General features: G+C 48.0%; 1 protein-coding gene across 1 annotated transcript in view; it reads right to left on the bottom strand.

Annotated features, from left to right (window-relative positions):
• LOC142580004 (sushi, von Willebrand factor type A, EGF and pentraxin domain-containing protein 1-like) overlaps positions 1 to 15,561 on the bottom strand; it is a 916,641-nt gene extending 901,080 nt beyond the window's left edge. The window contains exon 1 of the mRNA XM_075690723.1: positions 14,447 to 15,561. Coding sequence (XP_075546838.1) covers positions 14,447 to 14,510 — 64 coding nt within the window. The 5' untranslated portion in view covers positions 14,511 to 15,561. The remainder of the gene's footprint in view (positions 1 to 14,446) is intronic.
• Between the last annotated feature and the right edge of the window lie 7,964 nt (positions 15,562 to 23,525).

Raw genomic sequence — 23,525 nt, 5'->3', positions numbered from 1 at the left:
CGCAAACTAACCCGGCAGCAACGACAACCACAATTACCAGCTCTCTTTCTGACACTAACAAAAAGCCTGGCAAAGCTCAGAAGAAGAAAGTCCCGCACTCACCAAACCTCGCAGCCAAGAGTCCAGCGCAGTCGTTCCGCTGCAGGCAACCAGTCATCACACAGGGCTCGTTGCACTGCTCCCGGATCGTCGTTGAGCTGCTCAGCATACCGTCAACTGCATCTCTTCGCTGCTGGCCTCCGTTGTCGCGATCTCACCGCTGGCAGACAGTTGTTTGAAGTCGGAGGCGATCCCACCGCTGCCACCAGATGTTTGGATCGCACCGCTGGTACGATCTGTTGGGAACTCGGCGCTGACGCCCGTGGTTGTACCTGGGTCGCAAGCCCCAAGGGTAGCGTTGGCCTGGCGGCCTGGGGTACAACTGGAAGCATCCGAAGGTCCCGGCAAAGCATGAGTCGACTGGTAACAACGAAACAACTTGTTTATTTTAACATCGCAAAGAGTTGGCGGTCAGGTTGACCGAAGTAGAGAGACGGGAGAGCACTTCACTCAACAGAAGAAATCGGAGCCCTCCTTTTGGCGTCCGGGGGCAGCTGTTTTTATACTCTCGCAGTTGAGGGCAAGAAGGAACCCCTCAAAAGACGAGCACGTGAATGTACAATGGGCTAATGGTGACGCACACTGTCGTAGCGATGCCGTAGCACCATGTCGAGCACGATCTCGTAGCACCCTGTCGAGCACGATCTCGTAGCACCCTGTTGTAGCGCTGCCGTAGCACCATGTCGAGCACGATCTCGTAGCACCCTGTTGTAGCGCTGCCGGTCGGGCACAATGACTGTAATGAGAGGATGATCCCTGCTTTGGCATCGCCTGTTTCGGGCACAATGACTGGAATGAGAGGATGATCCCTGCTTTGGCATCGCCTGTTTCGGGCACAATGACTGGAATGAGAGGATGATCCCTGCTTTGGCATCGCCTGTTTCGGGCACAATGACTGGAATGAGAGGATGATCCCTGCTTTGGCATCGCCTGTTTCGGGCACAATGACTGGAATGAGAGGGTGATCCTTTGCGGTCGCATCGCCGCAGTCGCGCCTGGAAACACCTGCCGGTGAGTGTTGCGGCGACGACGATCGGGCCAAAATGTCTGCCGCCCCGCCGCAGTCGCGCCGGCAAAACCACGTGTCGCAGGCGAAACGCAACAGGGCAGAGTTTTCATTTTCTTTGCCTTACGGCAAGGGAGAAGCTGGTGATGACAACGACGCGATAAACGACGAAGACTCACTCATGACTAGAAAGTCGCCATCCTTGCCAGCGTAACGGAAAGGACGGACGGATGGAACTTACAAACCAAACTCAGTTTCGAGCTCTTAATCGCTGTCGCAGTAAAAATATGAGAATGGCCTGCAAACGCCAGCTGCAACGAAAGTGTAGGGCGACCCCATTCGTACGAACATGTTCACACAGAGCGCAGCTAACTACACGCGTACTCGCAGCCCGTACCGTGGCAAGATGCTTAGCAAGCAGAGAACCCAGGGAGTCCTTTTCGGTCAAGATTAACATCCGGCGGAGGACTCTTATCATAGCGTCTCGGGTAAGAGCATCGGCTTAACTAAAGGTCAAAAACCGCCTCTCTCCCTCAGCGGACACACGGCGTGCACAACGCTAGAAAAGGGGAAAGGAGCCCCCTGCGCACATATATGCTGCTCACCATCTCATCTCCACGCTGAGGTCGACTTAAACGTGTACTTCCGTGCAGCACTGACAAAGCTTTGTGCAGGAGTGGGCACGATAAGTTTTGGGTGACGCAGGGCGGTTGCCAGCATCGGCATTCTTTGAACAGCCAAGCAGAGCCGAGGGCAGCTCTCGCCATGACCCTCAATCTGTCAGAGCTGGTGCAATTTCTTATAACTTTTCAAAACATCCGTCATATCTTCGGCACAAGCCAAGTGCGATATATTTTGCTCAGACAAAAAAGCATTATGCCTAGCGCAAGTAAAGCGCAACAAGGCGGGAAAAGAAAACACGGATAAGGAGAGAAAACGACACACGTGTGTGTGTGTGTGTGTGTGTGTGTGCGTGCGTGCGTGCGTGCGTGCGTGCGTGCGTGCGTGTGTGCGTGTGTGTGTGTGTGTGTGTGTGTGTGTGTGTGTGTGTGTGCGTGTGTGCGTGTGTGTGTGTGTGTGTGTGTGTGTGTGTGTGTGTGTGTGTGTGTGTGTGTGTGTGTGTGTGTGTGTGTGTGTGTCTGTGTCTGTGTCTGTGTGTGTGTGTGTGTGTGTGTGTGTGTGTGTGTGTGTGTGTGTGTGTGTGTGTGTGTGTGTGTGTGTGTGTGTGTGTGTGTGTGTGTGTGTGTGTGTGTGTGTGTGTGTGTGTGTGTGTGTGTGGTCAGAAAACGAAAGCGGCAAACATGCCTCTCCTCACAGTACGCTCACCATAACCGCACTCAACAAGATAAGTAGTATGGAGGCGTGCAGAAAACGAAGACGCTACGCTTGTAGCAAGCTAAGGTGGAAGAAGACCGTTCTTTGCAGTGGCGCTACGTGCACCTTTGCAAAGTATCCCACCGACTTCCGGCTTGCTTCAACGTTCTAGAACCACTCAGCGACCAGCAACAGTAATCAATAGCTGGATTTTGTACTGTTAAATGAAGCCAACTTTACGACATTAAGCTATGCATTGAATGTTAAACCGTACGCATCCTCCAGAAAGCTGGCGAAATGTGGATGCATTCGGTAGTAGAAAATTTGCATTGAATTTTTTTCATGTCGTAGCTGAACCGTAAAGGAGCCTGGCAACCCTGAGTGGGGACAAAATGAATGGGCAATCCGAAAACGGCTCTTTCGGGTAAGAGAAGCCGGTCTCGAAGGCCATGCTTTTGTATACTGCAAACACCGGGAGCGATTGCAGGAGCTGGAAATACTTCATGGTCGTCACGCGTCGTTTTGTTTTTACATGCGTGGCTCGACGCATCTCGGTGGTTTGCTACTGCTATTTATCGCGCAAGTGAAGGAATTGCGGACACAATTCAGAGGCAACGCCTTTGCTACGCCATTGGGTTCTAGAGCCTGCGGAGAAAGACTGCCTACGTAGTCTTGAACTGGCTAAAAGCAGACGACACAAAGGTGTCCTTTTAGTTCGTGACGTCACACAGCCTTGCCAAAATGGCGCTTGCTGTTGGTGAGAGAGTTGAGAGGCAGCGATTTCAAATTGAAGTTTCGGGTTAATATGTGCGCTGACGGCCCAGCTCGTTTTTTTTTTTGTGCGTAACTATATTGGGCCCTTTAATCTCAGCTACAAAGGTAAACGGAGAGCAGCTGCACAACCGTGTTATGGCCCCTTTAACTAGAGGTCAGTCCCGTGAAGACGCATATGTCCCACTTCATTTCCCATCAGCAATGTATCTGCTCTGCATGCCGTCAGCGATTTTCCCATGTAAACTCACGTAGCAGCACAATATAAGACTCCGTGTTTAAGGATTTGATGATTATCCATCAATTTCTTTTAGAGATCTTGCCCACCCATAAAGCTTCGCCTCGATTTGAAATCAAACCTCCAATAAGCAAACAGCCCCCCCCCCCCATCTTTCCCCCCTCCTTACAAACAGCTTACCTTCCTCCTAGCCTAACGTCTTTGGCACGTGGAACTTTATCAAAACAAAATGTTTTCAAGGTTGCTCATTGTGCCTTTTCTTTTTTTTTTCTGGACACGTACGGTGAAGATTACACAGCAGCACCAGCCACGGGGAGTGATGCGATGCTCAAATATTTGTGTGCACCAACCCGTTCGCAGCGCCCAGTGTGACGGCTCCTCACAGAGCACTGCACGGTACTTCCTTGTCACAGCCGTGCGTATCTCCAGCGGCACTAAGCTGCAGCAGCCTGAGTACCTTATTTGCTCAGAACGAGACGAAGAAGTGGCGCGACGTCCGCAAGCGCCCAAACGGCAAGGTTGGTATTGCATAGACTCATGCTAAGCCGAGCTTGTTTCCAGTGAGCCAATATAATACCGGTGCAACGAAGACATGAATAAAAAGAATAGCAAAGATGCCTTCCAACATGCTGTTGATTTTCATTAGTCGACTCACCGTGCTTGTTTCTGAGCCTCTACGCAACGTAAGCAGACCCTCTGGATCTCTCAACGCTCGCAACTCGGGAGCCGTGTGTAATGAGGCGTCCACCACTGCTCTGTATCTCCATTTCTTTCTTGATTTCGTTCTCTTTTTTTTTATCTTATTAATCACCGGTGATTTAGGAACGCAGGTTGCACAGCATGTTTGCGTAAAAGTTAAACTGACGCATCGCGGCGCGCGTGGTGGCCGTCAAATGCGAGCATCTTGCTTCCTAATCCAAGAACATCCACACCTCTGCGTTGCCCTCTTTTTCACTACCACCCAAGTTCAACCCCTGTCTTTGGGAAAGAGCCTATGGGTTGCAGCTCCCAGCAAAAGCAGAAACATTAAGCTTGGACAGAGAGATTGGCTACGCTTCTGTGACCATCAGAACGACTCTGCGGCAAGCAAAATGTTTAATTAACTGTGGTCGTATAAATGGGAGCAGCGCAGCAGTTTTTGACTGCGATGCACTATCGTCTTGCAAAGTTCGTGTAGCACACTTCTTACAGACGTGTGAGATAGGCGGCTTACGCACAGAGCCCGGCATCGGGAGAGAGATGCTGACTATACAGATAACTGGCGGTATTACCCTGAGCGCCGTCTTAGCTTGCTACTGCTAATGCGGGATGAACGTGGAGGCGACAGCAACGCCATGAATAAACACACGTGAATTAGGAGAACACGCCCGTTCTTAAGATTATTCAAAGTATCCTACACTCGTTTTGAGCCAAGCAGGGTCTCAAGCGCGTTTCTGTTATACGCGTTTGCTCACATATGCCGACTGGCTCTTAATAGTATTAAGTGCTGCGATTTCTTTAAAAGGACAGGACATTCTTGGGGAAATTTTGTAGTACAACTTTTGAAAAATTCTATAAGGATTTCATAGTGTGCCTTGAGAAACGTGGAACATCGTTCCAGTCTAAGAAATAAAATTGAAGATATTGATGTTGTAGTGAACTGTCGAGAGCTATACTAGCCAGAAGCAGAGCCCAGGTGATGTAATTTTAGTGCACAGAGTGATCGTATTAACTTCTGCATGGCTTCTAAGACCGAGGTTGTCTCTGGACTTTCCTTCTACTGAGCGAAGACTACTTTCTCATTAATCAGTCAATTAAATGACAACGTTACGTGTACTTTTGGATCGAATTCACAACCGTTGTCGGGCGACACGAGCCCCTCGCTTGTTTCGAGATGCGAAGAAAATGTGCTAGAGGAAAAAAAAAAAGAAAACATTCGCATTAGTTTCATTTTGAAGGTGGCTGTGCTAGGAAGTCAACTTATGTTCTAAGCAGTCTCCGAAAACATAGAGCTAGAGAAATTAAATTCTTGTAGCGTGAACAGTGAGTTGAAATATAGTCAAGAGCGACGTCCGCTAAGTGAAATGGAACCAAAATGCAAAGAAGCCCGTATTGTAGCTGCTGTGCGCGCATCCCCATACGAGTTTCAAGCAGTTGAACATCGCTCTTACTACCCGGTAGGTAAAAAGCTTTCAAGAAATGAGGCAGTACTACAGCTGTTTCACTAAGTTTGAAAAGGTGAGACTGCGCAGAATGCTTGGTCCTCATTTTCTATCCATCCCCGGGCGAGATTAAGGAAAGCATGACCCTCACAGGACTCCTTTGGCAGCAGGAAACTTCCACGTCGGTCGAACTTCGAGTCACGGGTTTCCAAAAGCATGCATCCAGAAAAGATGCAATGTGCATCATACAAGAGATGTATAAAGCACAGAGCGCCACCAACTTTGAGCCATAGTATGATTGGACATCAAAGGAGCATTTGATAACACCTCCCATGAAGCGATACTGGAAGCATCATTAAACAAGAGAGTTACGCTAGTTCGAGCTGTTGCTATAGCAACATAGCCTCTGGTTAAAAAAAGAAAGGTTAACAGAAATAAGAGAGAAGGACAGGCTATAGCGCTGTCCTCTCGTTTTTCCGTTAACTCTATTTTTTCCTCTTTTCTTTTGTTATAATAATAATATTTGGGGTTTTACGTGCCAAAACCACTTTCTGATTATGAGGCACGCCGTAGTGGAGGACTCCGGAAATTTTGACCACCTGGGGTTCTTTAACGTGTTGCAAAACATGTTGCAAAAGCAACGTTACTAGTAAGCCTGCAAACGATACAACCGGGTCGAAAACTTCACAGCTATGTAAAACGGTTTCTTAGAAACTGCACATTTACCATGAAAGTAAACGAAGAAGAGCGACAGAAAATGCGCCTGAAATAAGGTGTACCCCAAGGCTCGTTTCTCTCGCTTACACTGAACAAGCTGCCAACGATCTCGAGGCGTGTAGAAGATTCACAATATATGCGGATGACATCACGCTCCGGGCTAGCAGACGATCTCCAAGCGAAATTCAAGGCACTCCAGAAAATGCTATTAACGTTGCGGAGCTATGCCTCTAATAAAGATAGCTCGCCCTGTTCAGCGCCAAATGCGAGCACATAGTAGAGCACAACGAAATGAGACAGCAGGCAGAGGAGGAATGAGAACTCAACACTCCAAGTTAACCAAGATATTATCCCGAAAAAACACGCATCAATGTATACCTAGGTTTTTGGCTACAGGACAATGGTAAGCCGGACGCTTAGGTACGGCAAACATTTCAACGGCTACACCAAGTCAAGTGGCTACTTATTAGAACAACACGGAGGGTGACAGGTACCAAACAGAACCACCTCAGAAGGCTCACCATGGGCTGGCCATACCTGGGATCATATAACAATGCAAGTCACCAAAACGCAAAAGAAGAAACTTGAATGCATGCTTTGGCAAGTTATACAAGGTGCCCTTACATACTCTCGATCCAACCGCGTGGGTGACATGGCCATACTGCCTTAGTTGGATGAGCTGAAACAACTACAAGAGGCACAATGTAAACGCGTGAAAGTTCTACATAGGGCAAGGCAATATTGCTCGATCTAAGCTACGCTATCCCACAACACCCACACATAGAACCACAAAAGCCCCAGTGGGACATCGTTAGGCCGAGTTAGCGTCGTCTCAATACCTAAAAAAAGGGGGGCAGACCCACAACCGGCAAGACCGCAAAATAGAGCACAATACCTCAGGGAGCGAGTACAAAACCGAGTACTGAATCTTATGCGTTAATCACGGCTTCCGCACAGGGATGACAACAGATTGTGAGCCGATAACATGGGACCTATACACTGCAAAATAGTACCAAAACATCAAGCGGAACTTACAGCGGTCGTGGATGCCGACACCATGCCAAACCCACACAGATAAAATTAAGTATGGGGTTTTACGTGCCAAAACTACGACCTGATTATGAGGCACGCATTATTTAAAAACTACGGAATAATTCGGACCACCTGGGGTTCTTTAGTGTAGACCTAAATCTAAGTAGACGGGTGTTTTCACATTTCGCCCTTACCTAAATGCGGCCGCCGTGGCCGGGATTCGATGCCGCGACCTCGTTCTTAGCAGCCCAACAGCGTAGCCACTAAGCAACCACGGCGGGTTCAAACCCACACGAACCGAATGTGCCCATTCGAACAGACAGCCAAACTGTATGCAGGACACTGGCAGCCGGACCCACTCGCGCAGCACTGCACTCAGCATTAACAACATACCTCAATGCATACTGTTGCGGCTTAGAGTGATGTTAGGGCAAGGAATCGACCAAGCCCATCGACGGCTACGTCGGGTTGTAGGAATGAAGGAAAAAGTGCTTATTGGCCTAGTTACATGGCTCCAGTTACGAAAGCCCACTCCATGCAGGAGAAAGTTAAACGTCCGAGTTCACATCAGGAACCCTTGTCCACTACTCCGAAAAGTCTTTGCTTTTAATACTATTGTCTTCCCTAGGCGAGTCGACTAGGGAATCTGAAGACTCTCCAGCAGCAAATCACAATCGTCGCATCCGTTGCGACACCACGCCCATGCTCGCTACACTCCGCAGTATCTCCGCCTCCGAAGCCCGATGGTTTGTAATATGTAGCAAGAAAGCAATCTGCTAATACAAGGTCACCGTCGTTGTTTGGTAGCCTTGGATGGGGCCCCCTTTTCATCCTTACTTCAGGCTGTCAGGTAATGGTGGGGTTGGTGGCCTTTTGTGGACCCGTCAAGAGTCGATGTCCACGCTGCGTTGACCTCCGGATAGGCGCTGATAGATGGGTGGTGCGTTGCCTCGTGGAAGACCTCTAATTGCAACTCCCAGGTCGCACTCGTTGGGTAGCACTAGATGCCTCCCCCCCCCCCTTTCATCCTTAGTTCAGGCTGCCAGGTAATGGTGGGGTCATGGCCTTTTGTGGTGTTGAGACATAACAATACCCAAACATTAGAGTACGGATTAAGCAGATTACGAGTCACACGGGGACTAGAAAGAACGAAGTGGCACATGCCACATCCCGCGCTAATCTCCCGGGCTCTCACCTGTGGTAGTCCGGCCCACTGAACGTGAATGATCAAGGGACCCGTACGGGGCCCGAAACGTCGGTTCTTTATTTTTATTTTATTCTTGGCGAGTGCACGTTTTTTGGCACCATTATGTTTCCTCGCCAGACGATCGAGCTTTCGTCGAACACTTGACTATGAATGAACAATACGCCCTCGTGCAGGTGGAAAGGCGAGAAAAACTCGACGAAATACGCACCAACTGCATGACGTATCCACAATCAGACAAACACATGAAGAGAATAGAGGCGGTACTTATAGAGGGGGCGTGCGGCGACGCACACCTTCCGTTTCCCGTACTTTATACACTTTGCCAGGGTTCGCCTGGCAAACCTACTTGCATAGAAGTGACGGCTTCCCAGACAATTCTCACATTCTATGGGATTACCCGGCGAGCCTTCCCGCTATCCAGGCTAGCCTGGCCAAACTCGCACTCATATGTAGTCCTGCGACACCTGAGTACTGTGGGGAGTGGCAGGCGGATTCCTCCTCCGAATACTTACAGGCCCTGTAGGAACTGATCACACAGCTATGTTTGGCAGACAACTAGGACAAAGCGGACGAGCGCGTAGCCGGGTTTTAATGCTATTAGCCTACTTTGGAAACGTCATCATGTTTGCGGTATTTTTGTCTGTGCATAACCCCTTTCTAGACAACTTTGGTGACTGGTTATGTGTCATTGGGTGTGTGCTGCTCTTCAATGACACACACACACACAAAAAAAAAGATTCTGTAAAATTTATCCGGTGCTGGCCACAATTGAACGCGCGGCATATATTCAGACAAGAATGTGTGAATATACATTAAACTGAGATGGCTTAGGAGTAGAATCAACGGCGAATATCTCAGCAACCTTAAGTTTCCAGATGACATTGTCCTGTTCCACAACGCTGGGGAGGAGTTACAACAAATGATTGAGGATGTTAAAAGAGAGAGTATAAGAGTGGGCTTGGAAGATTAATATGCAGAAGACAAAAATAATGATCAATAGCCGGGCAAGGGAGCAAGAATTCAGGATTGCCAGTCAGCCTCTAGAGTATGTGAATGTGTACGGTTACCTAGGTCAATTACTCACAGGGAACCCTGATCATGGGAAGGAAATTTACAGAAGAATAAAAATTGGTTGGAGCGCATACGGCAGTCATTGTCAGCTTCCTACTGGAAGCTTACCATTATAATTGAAAAGGCAGGTGTACAATCCGTGCATTCTACAGGCGCTGAGATATGGGGTAGAAACTTGGAGACTGACAAAGAAGCTTGAGAACAAGTTAAGGACCGCGCAAAGAGCGATAGAATGAAGTATGCGAGGCATAACGTTAAGAGACAGAAAGACAGCAGTTGGATCAGAGACCAAACGGGTATAGCCGATTCTAATTGACAGTTAGAGAAAAAATACGGAGCTGGGCAGGTCATGTAATGCGCAGGTTAGATAACCGGTGTACCATTAGGGTTACAGAATGGGTGCCAAGAGAAGCGAAGCGCAGTCGAGAACGGCGGAAGACTAGGTGGGGCGACGAAATTAGGAAATTCGCGAACGCTAGTTGCAATCCGTTGGAGGAGGACAGGGGTAATTGGAGATTGCAGGGAGAGGCCTACGTCCTTGCAGTGGACATAAAATAGGCTGATGACGATGATGATGATGATGATACATTCAGACACGCGCCACCCGCGAACTTCGGGGCGATGCCACTAGGAGGCGCAGTGTGTGCACAGGGATGCGACAGAGAGGAGCCCGGGTGCAGTACACGTCTCATACATGACGCGTTTCGGTGGTGGCAGTAAGGTGAGCCGCGAGATTGCTTCAATGCGAATCCTATTAATGTCGACAGTCATCCTGAGATGGCTCTTGTGGGAACTTTTCTTTAAAATATACGTTATTCTGTCTTTATCCCTTGCATGCTGGTCTCGGTTAGTTCGCTTTTCTTGCAGTTACTAACCAAGTGGCCCAAGAAAAAAATACTACTGCTGTCTCGATATCTCAGTGCTATAACACTCGAACAGAAAGCCATATAAGTTGTTAGCAGTGTTAAAATCAAGAGCAACAGGTAGAGACTGAATAGCGTTTGCAGGTAAATGTACTATATCATAGGCGTTTAATTCTCTAGCACCTAAAAAAAGAATATCCGCCTAACTAGCATACGAAAATGAGCGTGAGCATGAAGTGATTCTTCATGCAAACGTTGCTGGCGCTTACCTGAGCGGACGAGAATCGTGAACGTGTAACGGCCATAGGCATCGTCATTATGTCGTCATCGCCTTCATGTTCTATGCCTAGCACAATGACTTTCTCCTACTCTGACTATCATCGCCAGCCTCCTTCCGGCTACTGGAACCCCATACTGCGTCGTAGAGACCCAACTTCGCCCTCTGACTCGTACCGCAGTCCATCACGCAATTTCCACCCGCCGCGGTGGCTATGACGTTGCGCTGTTGAGTTCGAAGCTGTGCGTGCCATCCCGGCCGCGGCGGCCGCATTAACAATAAGGGCGGAATGCAAAAACACTCGTATACCGTTCATTGGGTAAACGTTAAAGAGGCCGAGGTGGTCAAAATTAGTCCAGAGTCCTTCACTACGGCATGCCTCATATTCAGGTCGTGGTTCGGGCACGTAATACTCCGCAATTTAACTTTAATCGCGCAATTCTAGTAAGAGCAGCCGTAACTATTCCTAGCGTGAACTGTAGTAGATGAGCTAGAACTTCGGAGTACACGCTTATCTACAGACACTATATCCCGGGCTGCATTTGGAAGCAATTCTTTTTCTTCGATTTTTTTTCTTAAAATCCGTCGCGCCGAGCGGCCTATTCCAACGATAACCCTGGCGCTGAGGGGCGCGCTCCTCTACAAATGGCGATAAGAACGAAGAAAATTTGTCAAAAGGTCGCAACATAGAATCACACTTTAAGGCTGGACAAATGGTGCACGAGGACAGCGATGCTTTGCTCCATTGGAGACATATTGCGAGAACTGTGGGACTCCGCGAGAGCTCAGCTGAAGCGCGGTTGACGTTACGATCCTTTCGTGCTTAGCGTGTCAATCAGATTATCCGTGGTCTCTCATTCGTGTGATCTGCTCTTGACTTTTTGAAATTGTCATTTCTCGTAAGTTTACCGAAAAATTAAAAATAAAAACTGCCGACCACGGTAGTGAGCTAAGTTGCTAAGGCACCTTTCAGAACACCCGTCTTTCTCTAACATACATATTTTAGAAACATTTGAGTTTTCTACGGCCCTTTAATAATGCAGCGGCCTTGTGCTGTCTGGCTTCCTTTCTCCAGCGTCGTGTGGCGCTGCCACCGAGTGCTGATCGCATAGGATCACATGCTGTAAGTCGCCGCAGACTCGGTATACTTCGCAGCGCGCAACATCACCAGCGCGAAACATAAGTTTATCTTGGCGACGGACATGTTGGTGGGTGCTGTGTTTTCGCTCTGAAAGATAAACCGAGCTACATGGCTTTAGCGCCGCCGGGAAACCAGCGCGTATGAGCCGCCATGCGCCCTAAGGCTTCTTCGCCATTTCGTTTATTTTTCACGCAAATGTAAACTTGCTTGTGAATTCAAGTCTGAGGTTTTACGTGCAAAAACCATGATTTGTTTATGAAGCACGCCATAGTAGGGTACTCCGGATTAATTTTGATTACCAGTGGATCTTTAACGTGCCCCCAATGCATGGGACACATGCGTTTTTGCATATAAACTTGCTTCTAGAATTTAAGTTAGTGCGCACAACGACAGATAGTGCACCTCTTCCGACCGTCTCGTTCGATGTCAGTGCATTGTCCGCCTTGAAAGCACCGAAGGCCTGTATTTCGACGCATTAACGGTAATGACGTACTCCAAGCCGTTAAACGTTGCTTATGAAATTAAAGAAAGAAAAAGCCCTCACGCAATGCAGTTTGTTGCGTTGTTTATACGTCATGGTGAGGTTCATTATGAATACATAACTAACAACGTGTCACGTTGTATTTTTTGGTATAACGGCTCTGTTACCTGCTCTCTTGTGATGCTGGTTCCCACTTTCTACCATTGGCGAGCAGTTAAGGCCTTGTAAATCTCAAAAATTACTTCTAGTTTGCGCAAGCGCTCACAGATTTTACACAGAGTCAGAAAGTCAGAGGTATACGGGACCAAATTCACAGTGCGTTTCGCTCCTGAGAAGTTTCTGTGGTTCGCCGGCCAACTTCATTGACATAATATTCTCTGTCAAGATTCGCAGGCGCCTGCTTTTACCAAAGTTGTAGCGTATGACGAGTGTTTTGAATATGGACCCAGGGCCCGTATTCACGACACTTCTGCGTAAGTGCCGTCGGCACTTGCCTATAACCGCTGCCATCTTCTAGTTGTTAAGCTGATCTCTATCATGTCTGGCGGGAACCAGAACGCCAGCCAATCAGGAGGCGCCCTTACGTAAGAGAAGCTTTGTGAATGTGTGCCCTGGTTCGCAAAACTTATTACGTGAACGCCGGCCAGTGCGATCGCTGGCCGCGCCAGTGAGGCGATAACGAGGTGCACGATTGCCGACGCGACGGTGTGTCTAGAGCCGCGCTCACTGAGAGAACCTTGTAGAACACGGGACCGGATTTATCTTGATGCTGTAGCATACAAGCGCGTTAGCCGAGATCTCCGAAAAGCGGTTTCAACTTCAGATCTGATTTGCCCGAAATGCGACCAGTGTTTAGCTGTCAGCGGATAAGATCGCTTTCCACAGAACTGCGGCCGTAGAGGAACACTTGTTTGGCCAAACATTAAGGCCATCGCACGTCAGCAGATGTTCGTGGAGCACCCCTACGAGCTGCCGTGACACAAAATGCAAACATAGCGATGTAGATGACAATTTTCCACAAGGCGTCGTCAATTAAACTAAATTGCCGAGGACTCACAGTGAGTGCGGTATGAAGCAAAGGTTTTGGCGTGGGATTAGTTCTTAGTAAAACATTGTTTCTTGGTACACGGCATCCGCGTGTGTATAGTACAAAAGGCACGCAGTGGACGCAGTGTAGGCACGGACATCGCCCGGGCTTGTGCTAAGTGACCATGGCGGACACCTAACGACGCGCACGCAAGCACGCCAGTATCCTCTACACCGTAAGACAAAAAGTCACACACATAGTGACAGGAAACATTTGTTTGAGACAGTATGTACTTATCAGAGACACAGAGTAGGCACAAGCGCTGCACGGACCGTTTCTATCGGTTACGATGATATATTAATCACACAACAGCAAATTATACGTATACACATTAAACGACCGTGTAACGGTCGCCAACCGCTGTTCAGATAAGCGGCAGTGAAATGTCTCAGCCGCCGCTGACTTGAACTGCAGTTGACACATCGCGCGCGATAGAAATCAAAATCGCTATCCGCTTGCACACATAAAGAGAGCGAGAGAAAATGCATCATTGTCCACTTTTTTCCGCATATCAGAAAAAGAAAACGAAGGGGAAGAAAAATTACGTGCACTACGCGGGTAAATATAATGAAAAGTGCGCTGATAGAATAGTTAGGCACGGTTCCGTTTGAAGAAAATTTACCTAATAACATCCACGTCTAAGATTAGCCAGATCAGGCCGCGTCATACGTTATTTTGGACCGACAGTGGGCACGCGACAATGATAAGTGCAGTTAAAGTTTGCTTTGCAGTACCACGATATTCAGCGCATTGACAATATAAGCACTGAGCTTTTCTTATCTATGCGGAGGGGAGGTACTTCAGGAAAGAATGGATGACGTTGACCAAGGCACCGTCTGTTGTCGTTATGTCCGTTTTTTCAGCGCCACTCAGTTTCCAAAAATGACTGACAACAAGCTGTACGGCGGTTGTTACAGCTCACCTTATATCCGCGAATGAATTCAGATTTCGAACAATTCACGCTCACGCAGCGCCTGCGGCCCTCGACTTTTCTCACTTACCCACTGCAGTCCACACGACGAACAACAGAAGCAGGGCGCGGTGCAATGACCGCCAGGGCGCCATGTGGTCGATCTCAGCTGCTTCCCCGACAGACACCGCCGACGCCGGGTGAAATTTCTCGGTCCAGTCTGCTCTGTGATTTCGGGCAGATCACCAGTCTCTTGTGGCGCGAAGGTCCCAGCCGGCTACGCTCACGATTTCCGCACGGTGGAAAAGTTCTGATCGATACAGGCAATCACCGTCACTCTCCGCCGCCGCAAAAAGCTTGGACACCTTTCGCTCTTCTAGCTTTTGGCACGCCGACGATTGCAATGCGCGAGACGTGGTGCGTGGGCGGCTCTAACGACGGCGCTTGTCAGTCGACGTCGGGCGTTTTCCGTGGACGCCGAGACAGTGTGGCGCCTTCGAAGGGCACGCCACTTAAGAAGCACAGTGGCCTGCCGAGTCCCGCTTCTGCCCTTCGATCAGACTTTAAAAGCTCTGTTTTTTTCTTTCTTCAGTTGAAGGAAAAATGCAGTGAGAGAAATTGTTCGAGGATCCTTCCTCGCTAGCTGGAAGCGTTGTCACCCTTTCCCTGGCAAGAAGAAGACGAGTCGCTTCCAGGACAAGATAAGATAAAAAGGCAAAGCGGAAGAGATGTGCGTCTTGATCTCTCGGCGTCTTCAAGTGCAGCAGAAGCGCTTCTTCTCGTACGGTGGTTATATTTTTGTCTTGGCAGTCGCTGTTAGCGTCCTTTCGACCTCTCAGAGCTCTGACCTGGGCCTTTGTTGTCACAGTCACTCGCAGGTCACTGTGCTCTGGTAGCGGGCAGAGGCGAAACAGCCTCTGGAGCGTGTCCGACAAAAGGCGGTATATCGCTGGACGACGCTCCGCGAGTTGTCAGAAGCAGACGACGCGAAGAATAATACCCGCCGGAGGCTCCCCTCAACAAGTTGCGACCCCCTCGAGCGCAGTCGGTTCTGTGACGAATTCAGATGGAGAGCTGCCACGGGCGGCCGAAGCCGCGAGTCCGGCCGAAAGGGAGGGAACAGCGAAGAGGCGTGGGACGCGAGCCTCTTCCGCACGACGCCGTGGGATCCTGCAGCTCTCGGTCGGGACCCTGCGTCCCGTAGCGCACCCGCTTCGCTTTTGAGCGACGGCGCGGGCTCAAGCGCAAGGTATACAATCGACGAGGAGATTCCGCGACTGAAGCGCCGCCGTGTGTGGCGCCATCTCGCGGAGGGCCGAATAAGTGCTTCAGGAGAAGAGCCTGCGATGGGACAGAAACACCGGGACGAAACAAACGCCAACAGAATCATTTTAGAGAGCCGCTGGCAGAACGCACTTAACGCTCGGCGCCCTGCGAGATTGATGGAAGGGTTGACTTTTTACGTTGCAAACCGTTTGGGCTGGGAAGCCCGTCCTAATTTTTCAGCTACTCACTGCACAAAAATGTCAGTTTCTGCATCACGCTCCCCTCGAGGTGAGTGTGAAGCGATCAGGATAATCGAGTTCACGACCGCGTGCTTAACCGTGGAAATATAAAGCCGCTGAGCAACTGCGGAGGATGCGGACAGCGCGATGTCATCATGAAGCGATGAGCTCTACAGTGCCGGAGCAAACGGGAAACTGCCTATAGTGACTTTGTTCACCGCGCACCTTATACATGTAATGCTGCTAAAGATTAACTATTTTCGGTGAATTGGCAATCTTAAGTAGCGCTCTGTGAGAGCTTTTCCTTACATTGTATGGGTGTATATGCGATGTCCGTAGCGTAAACCTCAAGTCTAAGGTTACGTACTGTCAAGTGCTTGTACATTACTTCTAGTGTTTGGCGACTGACTGATTAACCTTCGAATTATCGACTGAAGATTTATTCGCGATTAATCGGTTGACATCACGTGAGCAAAAACAGACAAGCGTTGGCACCGAAGACCCCGTTTCACTTGTTCAGAGAAAGAAAGGGCACCGCAGACCGACGTATAAGGTTACAACTTGATCGTCGCGTGCGTGCATGTCTCTCAGGAGTCGGAACAAAAGCCACCCATGCTGAACTTCATGCTGGCGGGACAAGTCACACTGTAGCTGGACTTACGAGTGTGTCATTGTACGCTTGATATATGTCCACTGAAGCAAGGTGTCGCTGACGTGATATTAGTGACAACATTCCCCTGAAAGAGCCCAGTTTGTTTTTTCTTCAAAATTTGTGGATCGGCACAGACACAATCAATTGTCATAGCGCTGTATAGCCCCTGCCTCTTCACAACGCTTGTATCTCCAACTTTAATTTATTTTGCTTTAGTTGTTACATGGAGTGTTCCACAACCGAGAAAAATTATAGCGGCGTTGAGTGGCATTTCCTTTTGCAGCATTTGACTATCAGTCCTACATAGCGGAAATCTAAATTTTTCTGAGGAGCAGTAGTTACGCCCGCTTTCTAGCCTATCAAAGACAAGAATCAAAAGCTTTAGCTGAAAAAAAATAATATTGTAGAGTATATTTTCACACCCATTCGCTTTTGCTCCACTGTCAGTTTCACGCATAAACTTTCACGAAGAAACTCCACTGGAGTTGTCTAAGTATGCGTAAACATTGTGCCACTTGCTCATCTCCCGGCAGCCCGGTGTCATTATCAATCTTATCAAACCTGATCTGCCGAGTATGTGATCACTTACCGACCTTATCGGACTAGATCCGACCCTTATCAACCCTTCTCGGCCATTATCAACCTTATCGCTATCAATCCGATCTTTATTAACCCTTATCTATCCTTATCATCGTTATCGGACATGATCGGACCCTTATCAACCCATTGTATTTTTATTTTATATATTTGTACATACTGAAGCCCCATAGGAGGGCTATTTGTTTTATTAGGCTGGGCCTAATTTATTTATTTTTATTTAATGTTTTATTAATATGTTTATTAATAATGTTTTATTAGGTTGTCAAGAAACCAATCGCTTTTGGCTTTTTTCCAAATAACTTATTAGGCTAATAGGCTATTAGATGTCAATAACCTTAGAGGCTACTAGTGCCTCTATTGGAATTTTCGCTAGGGAGGTGCATTAAGTGTTTACACATTACTATTGCAGACACAACACTACTTATTACTCTTGTACACTTTCTGTCATTTTTATACACAATCCATTGACCCCCGAATCTTTTTGACCGTGAGCTATGTTAATGCAGGAGTGGATTAATACAGCGGGGGAAAAATTAAAAATTAAATTATGGGGTTTTACGTGCCAAAACCACTTTCTGATTATGAGGCACGCCGTAGTGGAGGACTCCGGAAATTTCGACCATCTTGGGTTCTTTAACGTGCACCTAAATCTAAGTACACGGGTGTTTTCGCATTTCGCCCCCATTCGATCCCGTGACCTTGTGCTCAGCAGCCTAACACCATAGCCACTGAGCAACCACGGCGGGTGGGGGGAAAAATAAAGTGAAATCAACAATGACTTTTACAACATTAGGGAAAACACTGGGAAAGCGGGAGACGGAAATTCAAGGCGATGATCAAAACGAGAACAAGGTAAAATTAGGAGCCAATGTTTCCACAAGTGGACTTGTCTTTTTCAAGGCGACATATGTTTTCTTCTCCACAGTATATGTAGGTAGGGTTCTTCAAAAGAGGAGAGGGGGTAAGGTGGGTGGGCGAGGCGACGACCAGAGGGTGTGTTAGAGGCGAGGGTGTATAAATGAAAAAAAAAAGTGTGCTGCTATTCAACGTCGGTGGAGGAATGTGAGGTAGCGCAGTGGTGTCAGCCGGTTGACGTGCACTGTAGGTTCCTTTTTTTCGTGGAAAGGGCCTGGACGACGGGGTGTAGGAGGGGGTTGCTCCGCTGGAGGTCAGTGAACTATCGTCTCTCTGCAAGAGAGAGTATAAGAAGCGGCAGAAAATGGTGCTTGTAGAAAAAAAGGAATATATATATATATATATATATATATAAAGATCAAACAACAAAAGAAAGGGAAAGAAGAACAAAAAACACTAAGAAACCCAATGAAAAGTAATTAAGTGCTGTTGCCTATAGTATGAAATTTAGCATAGCGAATAGATTCTAACGCTTCCTTTGAAAGGTTAGTGCCTATTGGTTGCAATGTGTCGAAGTTATGCATGAGGTAAGATTCTCTGTATTTGCTGTCTCGCGTGACCCATGAGGGAAGGAATTGAAGCCTTATCGAAATTCCTCCCAGTCAATCCTCAAGCGCACGCTTCTGAGGTTTACCTTTCACCACTGAAGTTAGTTCTCGCGCTCAACTATTTCGAATCCGGTTACATTCACTGGCCACAAAAATTCGGCACAAGCATGGGAACACCATTCGCTCCCACATATGCCAACATTTTCATGGCATAGCTTGAAGCAAACCTGATACAACGATATCCTTTAAAACCCCACACCTATCTGCATTACATTGACAACATATTTATAATATGGTAACACGGCACAAGCGTGCTAACTGACCTGATTAGTCATTTCAACTGCTTTCACACGAGTAATAAGTTTACTGCTCACCACTCTCCTAGTCGAATCAACGTCCTCGACACGACGGTCTACATAGAAAACGGAAAACTGAGAACGACACTGTACCGGAAGCCTACGGGTAGCCAGCAAAATTTAGACTACACCAGTCATCACCCGCGACACTGCAAGCGAGGATTTTTTGTCGTCCAAGCGAAATGAATAAGAATAATCTGTAGGAAAGGTGACGACTATATGCACCACCTAAATGACCTTAAAGCAACGCCATCAGAAAGAAACTATCCCCAAATTCCTCTCGACGGGGCTTATGACGTCGTGTCAAGATTAGAGCGGCAGTCGGAATTAGCTAAGAAACAGCCTGCACCAGAATCTGAGAAACTACCAGGCTATATAACAAAATATTCTAATGCGCTCCCAAACATAAACAACATCCTACGAAACTATCATCCAATATTATCAAGTAGCGAGCGTCTGAAAAAAGCGTTTCCGGTGCTATCAAGGTTGACCTATCGCCGCAACCGAAACTTTAAAGACATGTTAGTGCACGCAAAAGTCAACCAACATTATTCCCCTGTAATAAAAGCATGTTCTCGCCCCAGCTGCAAAATATGCAGGCGACTAGAACTGCAAATAGGTATGTGCACAAGTGAAAGCTAGCTATACTTGCACTAGTTCCGATGTAATTTATATGCGTGAATGTTCCTTCTGTAAGAAACAATATATCGGTGAAACGGGACAATCATTGAACGTCAGATTCAACGAAAATCGCAGGGACACAGCTAAAAAGCTTCCCAAAGAAATCGCCGAGCATTTCAACCAACCAGGGCATAACTTTGATGAACTTAAACTCTACATCCTACAGTCAAACTTCCGTTCAACGCGAGACACAAAATACAGAGAATCATACCTCAACCATAAGTTCAAGACATGGAAACCAATAGGCATAAACGTTTCAGAGGTAGCTTTAGAATCTATTCGCTATGCTAAATTTCAACCTATAGGTAACAGCAGTTAGTTATTTTTCATTGGGTTGCTTAGTGTATTTTTCTCCATTAGTCCCTTTCTTTTGTTCTTTTATTTATATATCTATTCCATTTTATTTTTTCACGAGCGCCATTTTCTGCGCTTCTTTTATTCTCTCTTGCAGAGAGACGATAGTTTACTGACCTCAAGCGGAGCAAACCAACCCCCCCCCCCCCCCCGACCCTCCGTTATCGTCCACGAAAAAAGAAACCTACAGAGACACGTTAACCGGCTGACACAAACGTTATCTCACATTCCTCCACCGACGTTGAAGAGCGCAGCTTTCTTTTCATTTCTACACCATCGCCCCTAACACACCCTCGGTCGTTGCCTCGCCCACCCACCTTACCCCCTCCCCCCTTTAGAAGAACCCTACCGAGGAAAACATATGTCACCTTGAAGAAGACAAGTCCAGTTGCCGAAACGTTGGCTCCTGCTCCTACCTTTTTCTAGTTTCGCTTATTGTTTTACAACATTAGCTACTTTAAATATTAGTACAACAGTCAAAGCATTGAAAAATCGTTTTCTTCAATACTAAAAGCCGCGAAACAGTAGAATAACTACACATAAAGCATAGAATAAACATAATTTAAGCAGTTACACACACTGGTTTTCATAAATAGCAATTTCGAATTGACTTATCGGGAGTGAACGAAGGCAGCCAGGTAAGGCATTCCATACTTTTATAGTGCGGGGAAGGAAGCTGTACTTGAACGTATTGGTACGGGAATAGAAAGGGATAATACTAAGCTTGTAGAAGTTACGCGTGGTTGAAACCTTGGCGAAAGGTAAGCAAGCCGTGTTCGAAATATGACAGGATATGTTGATTATGTTGTGCAAAAAAATTTTGTTACTCCATGTCACGACGCACTGAAACTAACGTTAGTTTCAGCCACAGAGCAAGAATATTTAGGAGTTAAAACTCCCGTCAGTGCGGGCATGCGCGAGTGACCAGTGTCATCGTTGGGGTCGGGCATGAAATATATGGTAGCTGGGCCATGCCGTCGTCCAACTCATCCACGCTGAGAACGTTGTTGAAGGGAAGGGAGAGACTTGTCATCGAGAATGAGGAATATGGGATTTATTTACAGTATCTACATGAGAACGTTACAGTGCAGTCTAACATGACTGAAAGAGGAATGCACACTGAACAGCCGACGACGGCTGCTTAAATACACTCTGTCCTCCCTAGATCCCTAGGTGAGGGAAAATGGCCGTTCAACCTTCGACCGATGAGAGCGTCCAAAGTCATCGTCGCCGACCCGGATTTGAGGGGGAGGGTTTACACACTCACTTCCGCACAGGTTTCACTGACCACGCCGAGGTGAGAGGATTCTCGCAGACAAGGGTCCTGCCCCGAGCAGGCCAGGCTTGATCTTGATGGCTTGAGCAGGCTTGATCCCAGTGTTGACTCCGCAGACAGTGGCCGTCGCGTCTGTCTATTGACTGACGACTTCTAAAAACCGTGAGACAACACAGCAAAACATCTTCCAGGAGCTCCCCTGCTCCAAACAGACCGTGACGGTGACGGCGAACAAACTAACAATACTTGCTCTGCCAACCACCCCTAGACATGGTGACGCCGGCGGGCTGGGGACTGTCGTATTGTCGTTATTTCAAAGCGAGTTGCCGCAGTAGACATGGTGGCGCCGTTCGGCTGGGGACTGTCGTATTGTCGTCCTTAGAAAGCGAGTCACCGCAGTAGACATGGTGGCGCCGTTCGGTTGGGGACTGTTGCTTCCCCGAAGATCGCCAGCCTCCGCAGGTCGAACGTAACACCAGATAAAGTCACAAAACAAGCATACGCCGACGGGCGGCGCATGCAGTGGCGACGCCTTGCGGCGCGTCATGCAAGCCACAGCGAAAAAAAAATACAGACGCTCGGGCGAGCAGCTCGGGCGCACTCTCTTCGGCGGCACCCATGCGGCACCCGTGTCTTCCGCTCAAAGCAGACGACAAGCAGACGGCACGGACGTTGGCTTCAGCGGGCACGCCGTAATGTTGTATTTGTGCGCCCTTAAGTCAAACAGCAACATTTATTGTCGGCTCTTCTTCGGAATTTGCTAGGCTAAGATGGGATGTAGGTGTTCCGTTGAAAACCACAAAAGCGGGTAGAAGTCTTGCAGGGAAATGCTGAGCATGTTCAAGGCTCCGAATGATCGTGAATGTCTGCAAGCATGGGCTGCGGCGGTTCCTGGGGATGGCCGTCAGCTCACAGTGAGAGATTAGGTCTGCGAGAACCACTTCACGGCAATATGATGAGACGAGCTAATACGGTGAGCTTAGAGGCGAGATAATCCTGGACCACCCGAAAAAAAGCTAGACTGCGTCCAGAGGGTGTTCCCTGCATCTTTCTTCCGTCTCCAGCATCTTTGACATCCCCGAAAAAGAAACGGACGCACCGGGAGCGTCATCAAATATCAGTCATGCTACCGTTAAAAGATAAAAAATGAATGTACTCGACAAGCCAGGAGCATCAACGGCGGTGAACGTCAGCGACCTTCACACAGTGTGTGAGGCCATGAGCTTGAGCTAAATCAGCTTGGTCATATACTCGAAGAAATTGAAGGCATATTTGCCTTGGACGAATGCCAGCAGCGCTTACATCCATTCAATCAAAGTAATCGCGTTGGTGTCAAACAATAGAGCCGCGCACAACCCGAAGCTACAGATCATCTTATCGTAGCGGTCATCTAAAACAATGCTTTTTTTTTTTACTGTGCTCACATGGTTGAAGCGTAGTACCTATCGCTGTCCAGGCTATTAGCGCTAAAGAAGCGCGCGTGAGTGACCTCAATGGAACTTCTGCCAGGCGGGCGGCCGAACGCGCGTAACACACGCGACCGGTTGCCTTGGCAACCGAAACGGCAGTAATTTTTTTCTCGGCCGCCAGGTACCGCCAGCATGATAGTGGCTCCGCAGGCTTGTGACCTTTTCTGGTCGCCACAAACACACTCCTTAAATGTTTCTTCCGTGGTTTCAGCGCACTGAGGGCAGACGAAGGTGAAAAAGAACGGTCATACCGCTGAAAAATGAAATGGGCGGTATGAAATCTTTTGAATTGCTTCTAGTTTGATTATGTTATCTTGGTTAAGGGGTGCCACAGTGTGACGGCAGCATTGATAATGGGACGAACAAGAGCTTTATTATTGAGTTTAGTAGTCTTTGGAGCCTTCTGCATAGTACGACGTAGGTATCCAAGTTGTTTTAGGGCTTTAGAAGAGAGAAAGAGAGAAAGAATGCATAAGAAGGCAGGGAGGTTAACCAGAGGTAATTCCGGTTGGCTACACTGCACAGGGGGAAATAGTAGTAGTAGAGGGATAAAAACAGAAAGAGAGTGGAAGGGGGGGAGAGAGAGGCGAACACAAACAAACCGCGTACACTATAGAGCGGTAGGGGGCGGCGTTATTAAATTCTATCGTGAAGGCCCGTAAACCGCAGGAACGTTAGTAAGGAGAGTAAGGCCTTCAGTGCGGATGTTTTTTGGGAGCACTGAACTTAAGCTTTTAGTCCAGTTAGTGGACGATTGTCCAATTGGTCCGGCACTCTGCAGGTCACATGTCTCTGGGCACTATGTCGCGGGAAG

This window comes from Dermacentor variabilis, chromosome 1 (genome assembly GCF_050947875.1).
Source record: "Dermacentor variabilis isolate Ectoservices chromosome 1, ASM5094787v1, whole genome shotgun sequence".
Taxonomy (NCBI): domain Eukaryota; kingdom Metazoa; phylum Arthropoda; class Arachnida; order Ixodida; family Ixodidae; genus Dermacentor; species Dermacentor variabilis.
The sequence above is the reverse complement of the archived record's forward strand: the minus strand, read 5'-3'. Positions and strand labels throughout refer to the sequence as shown.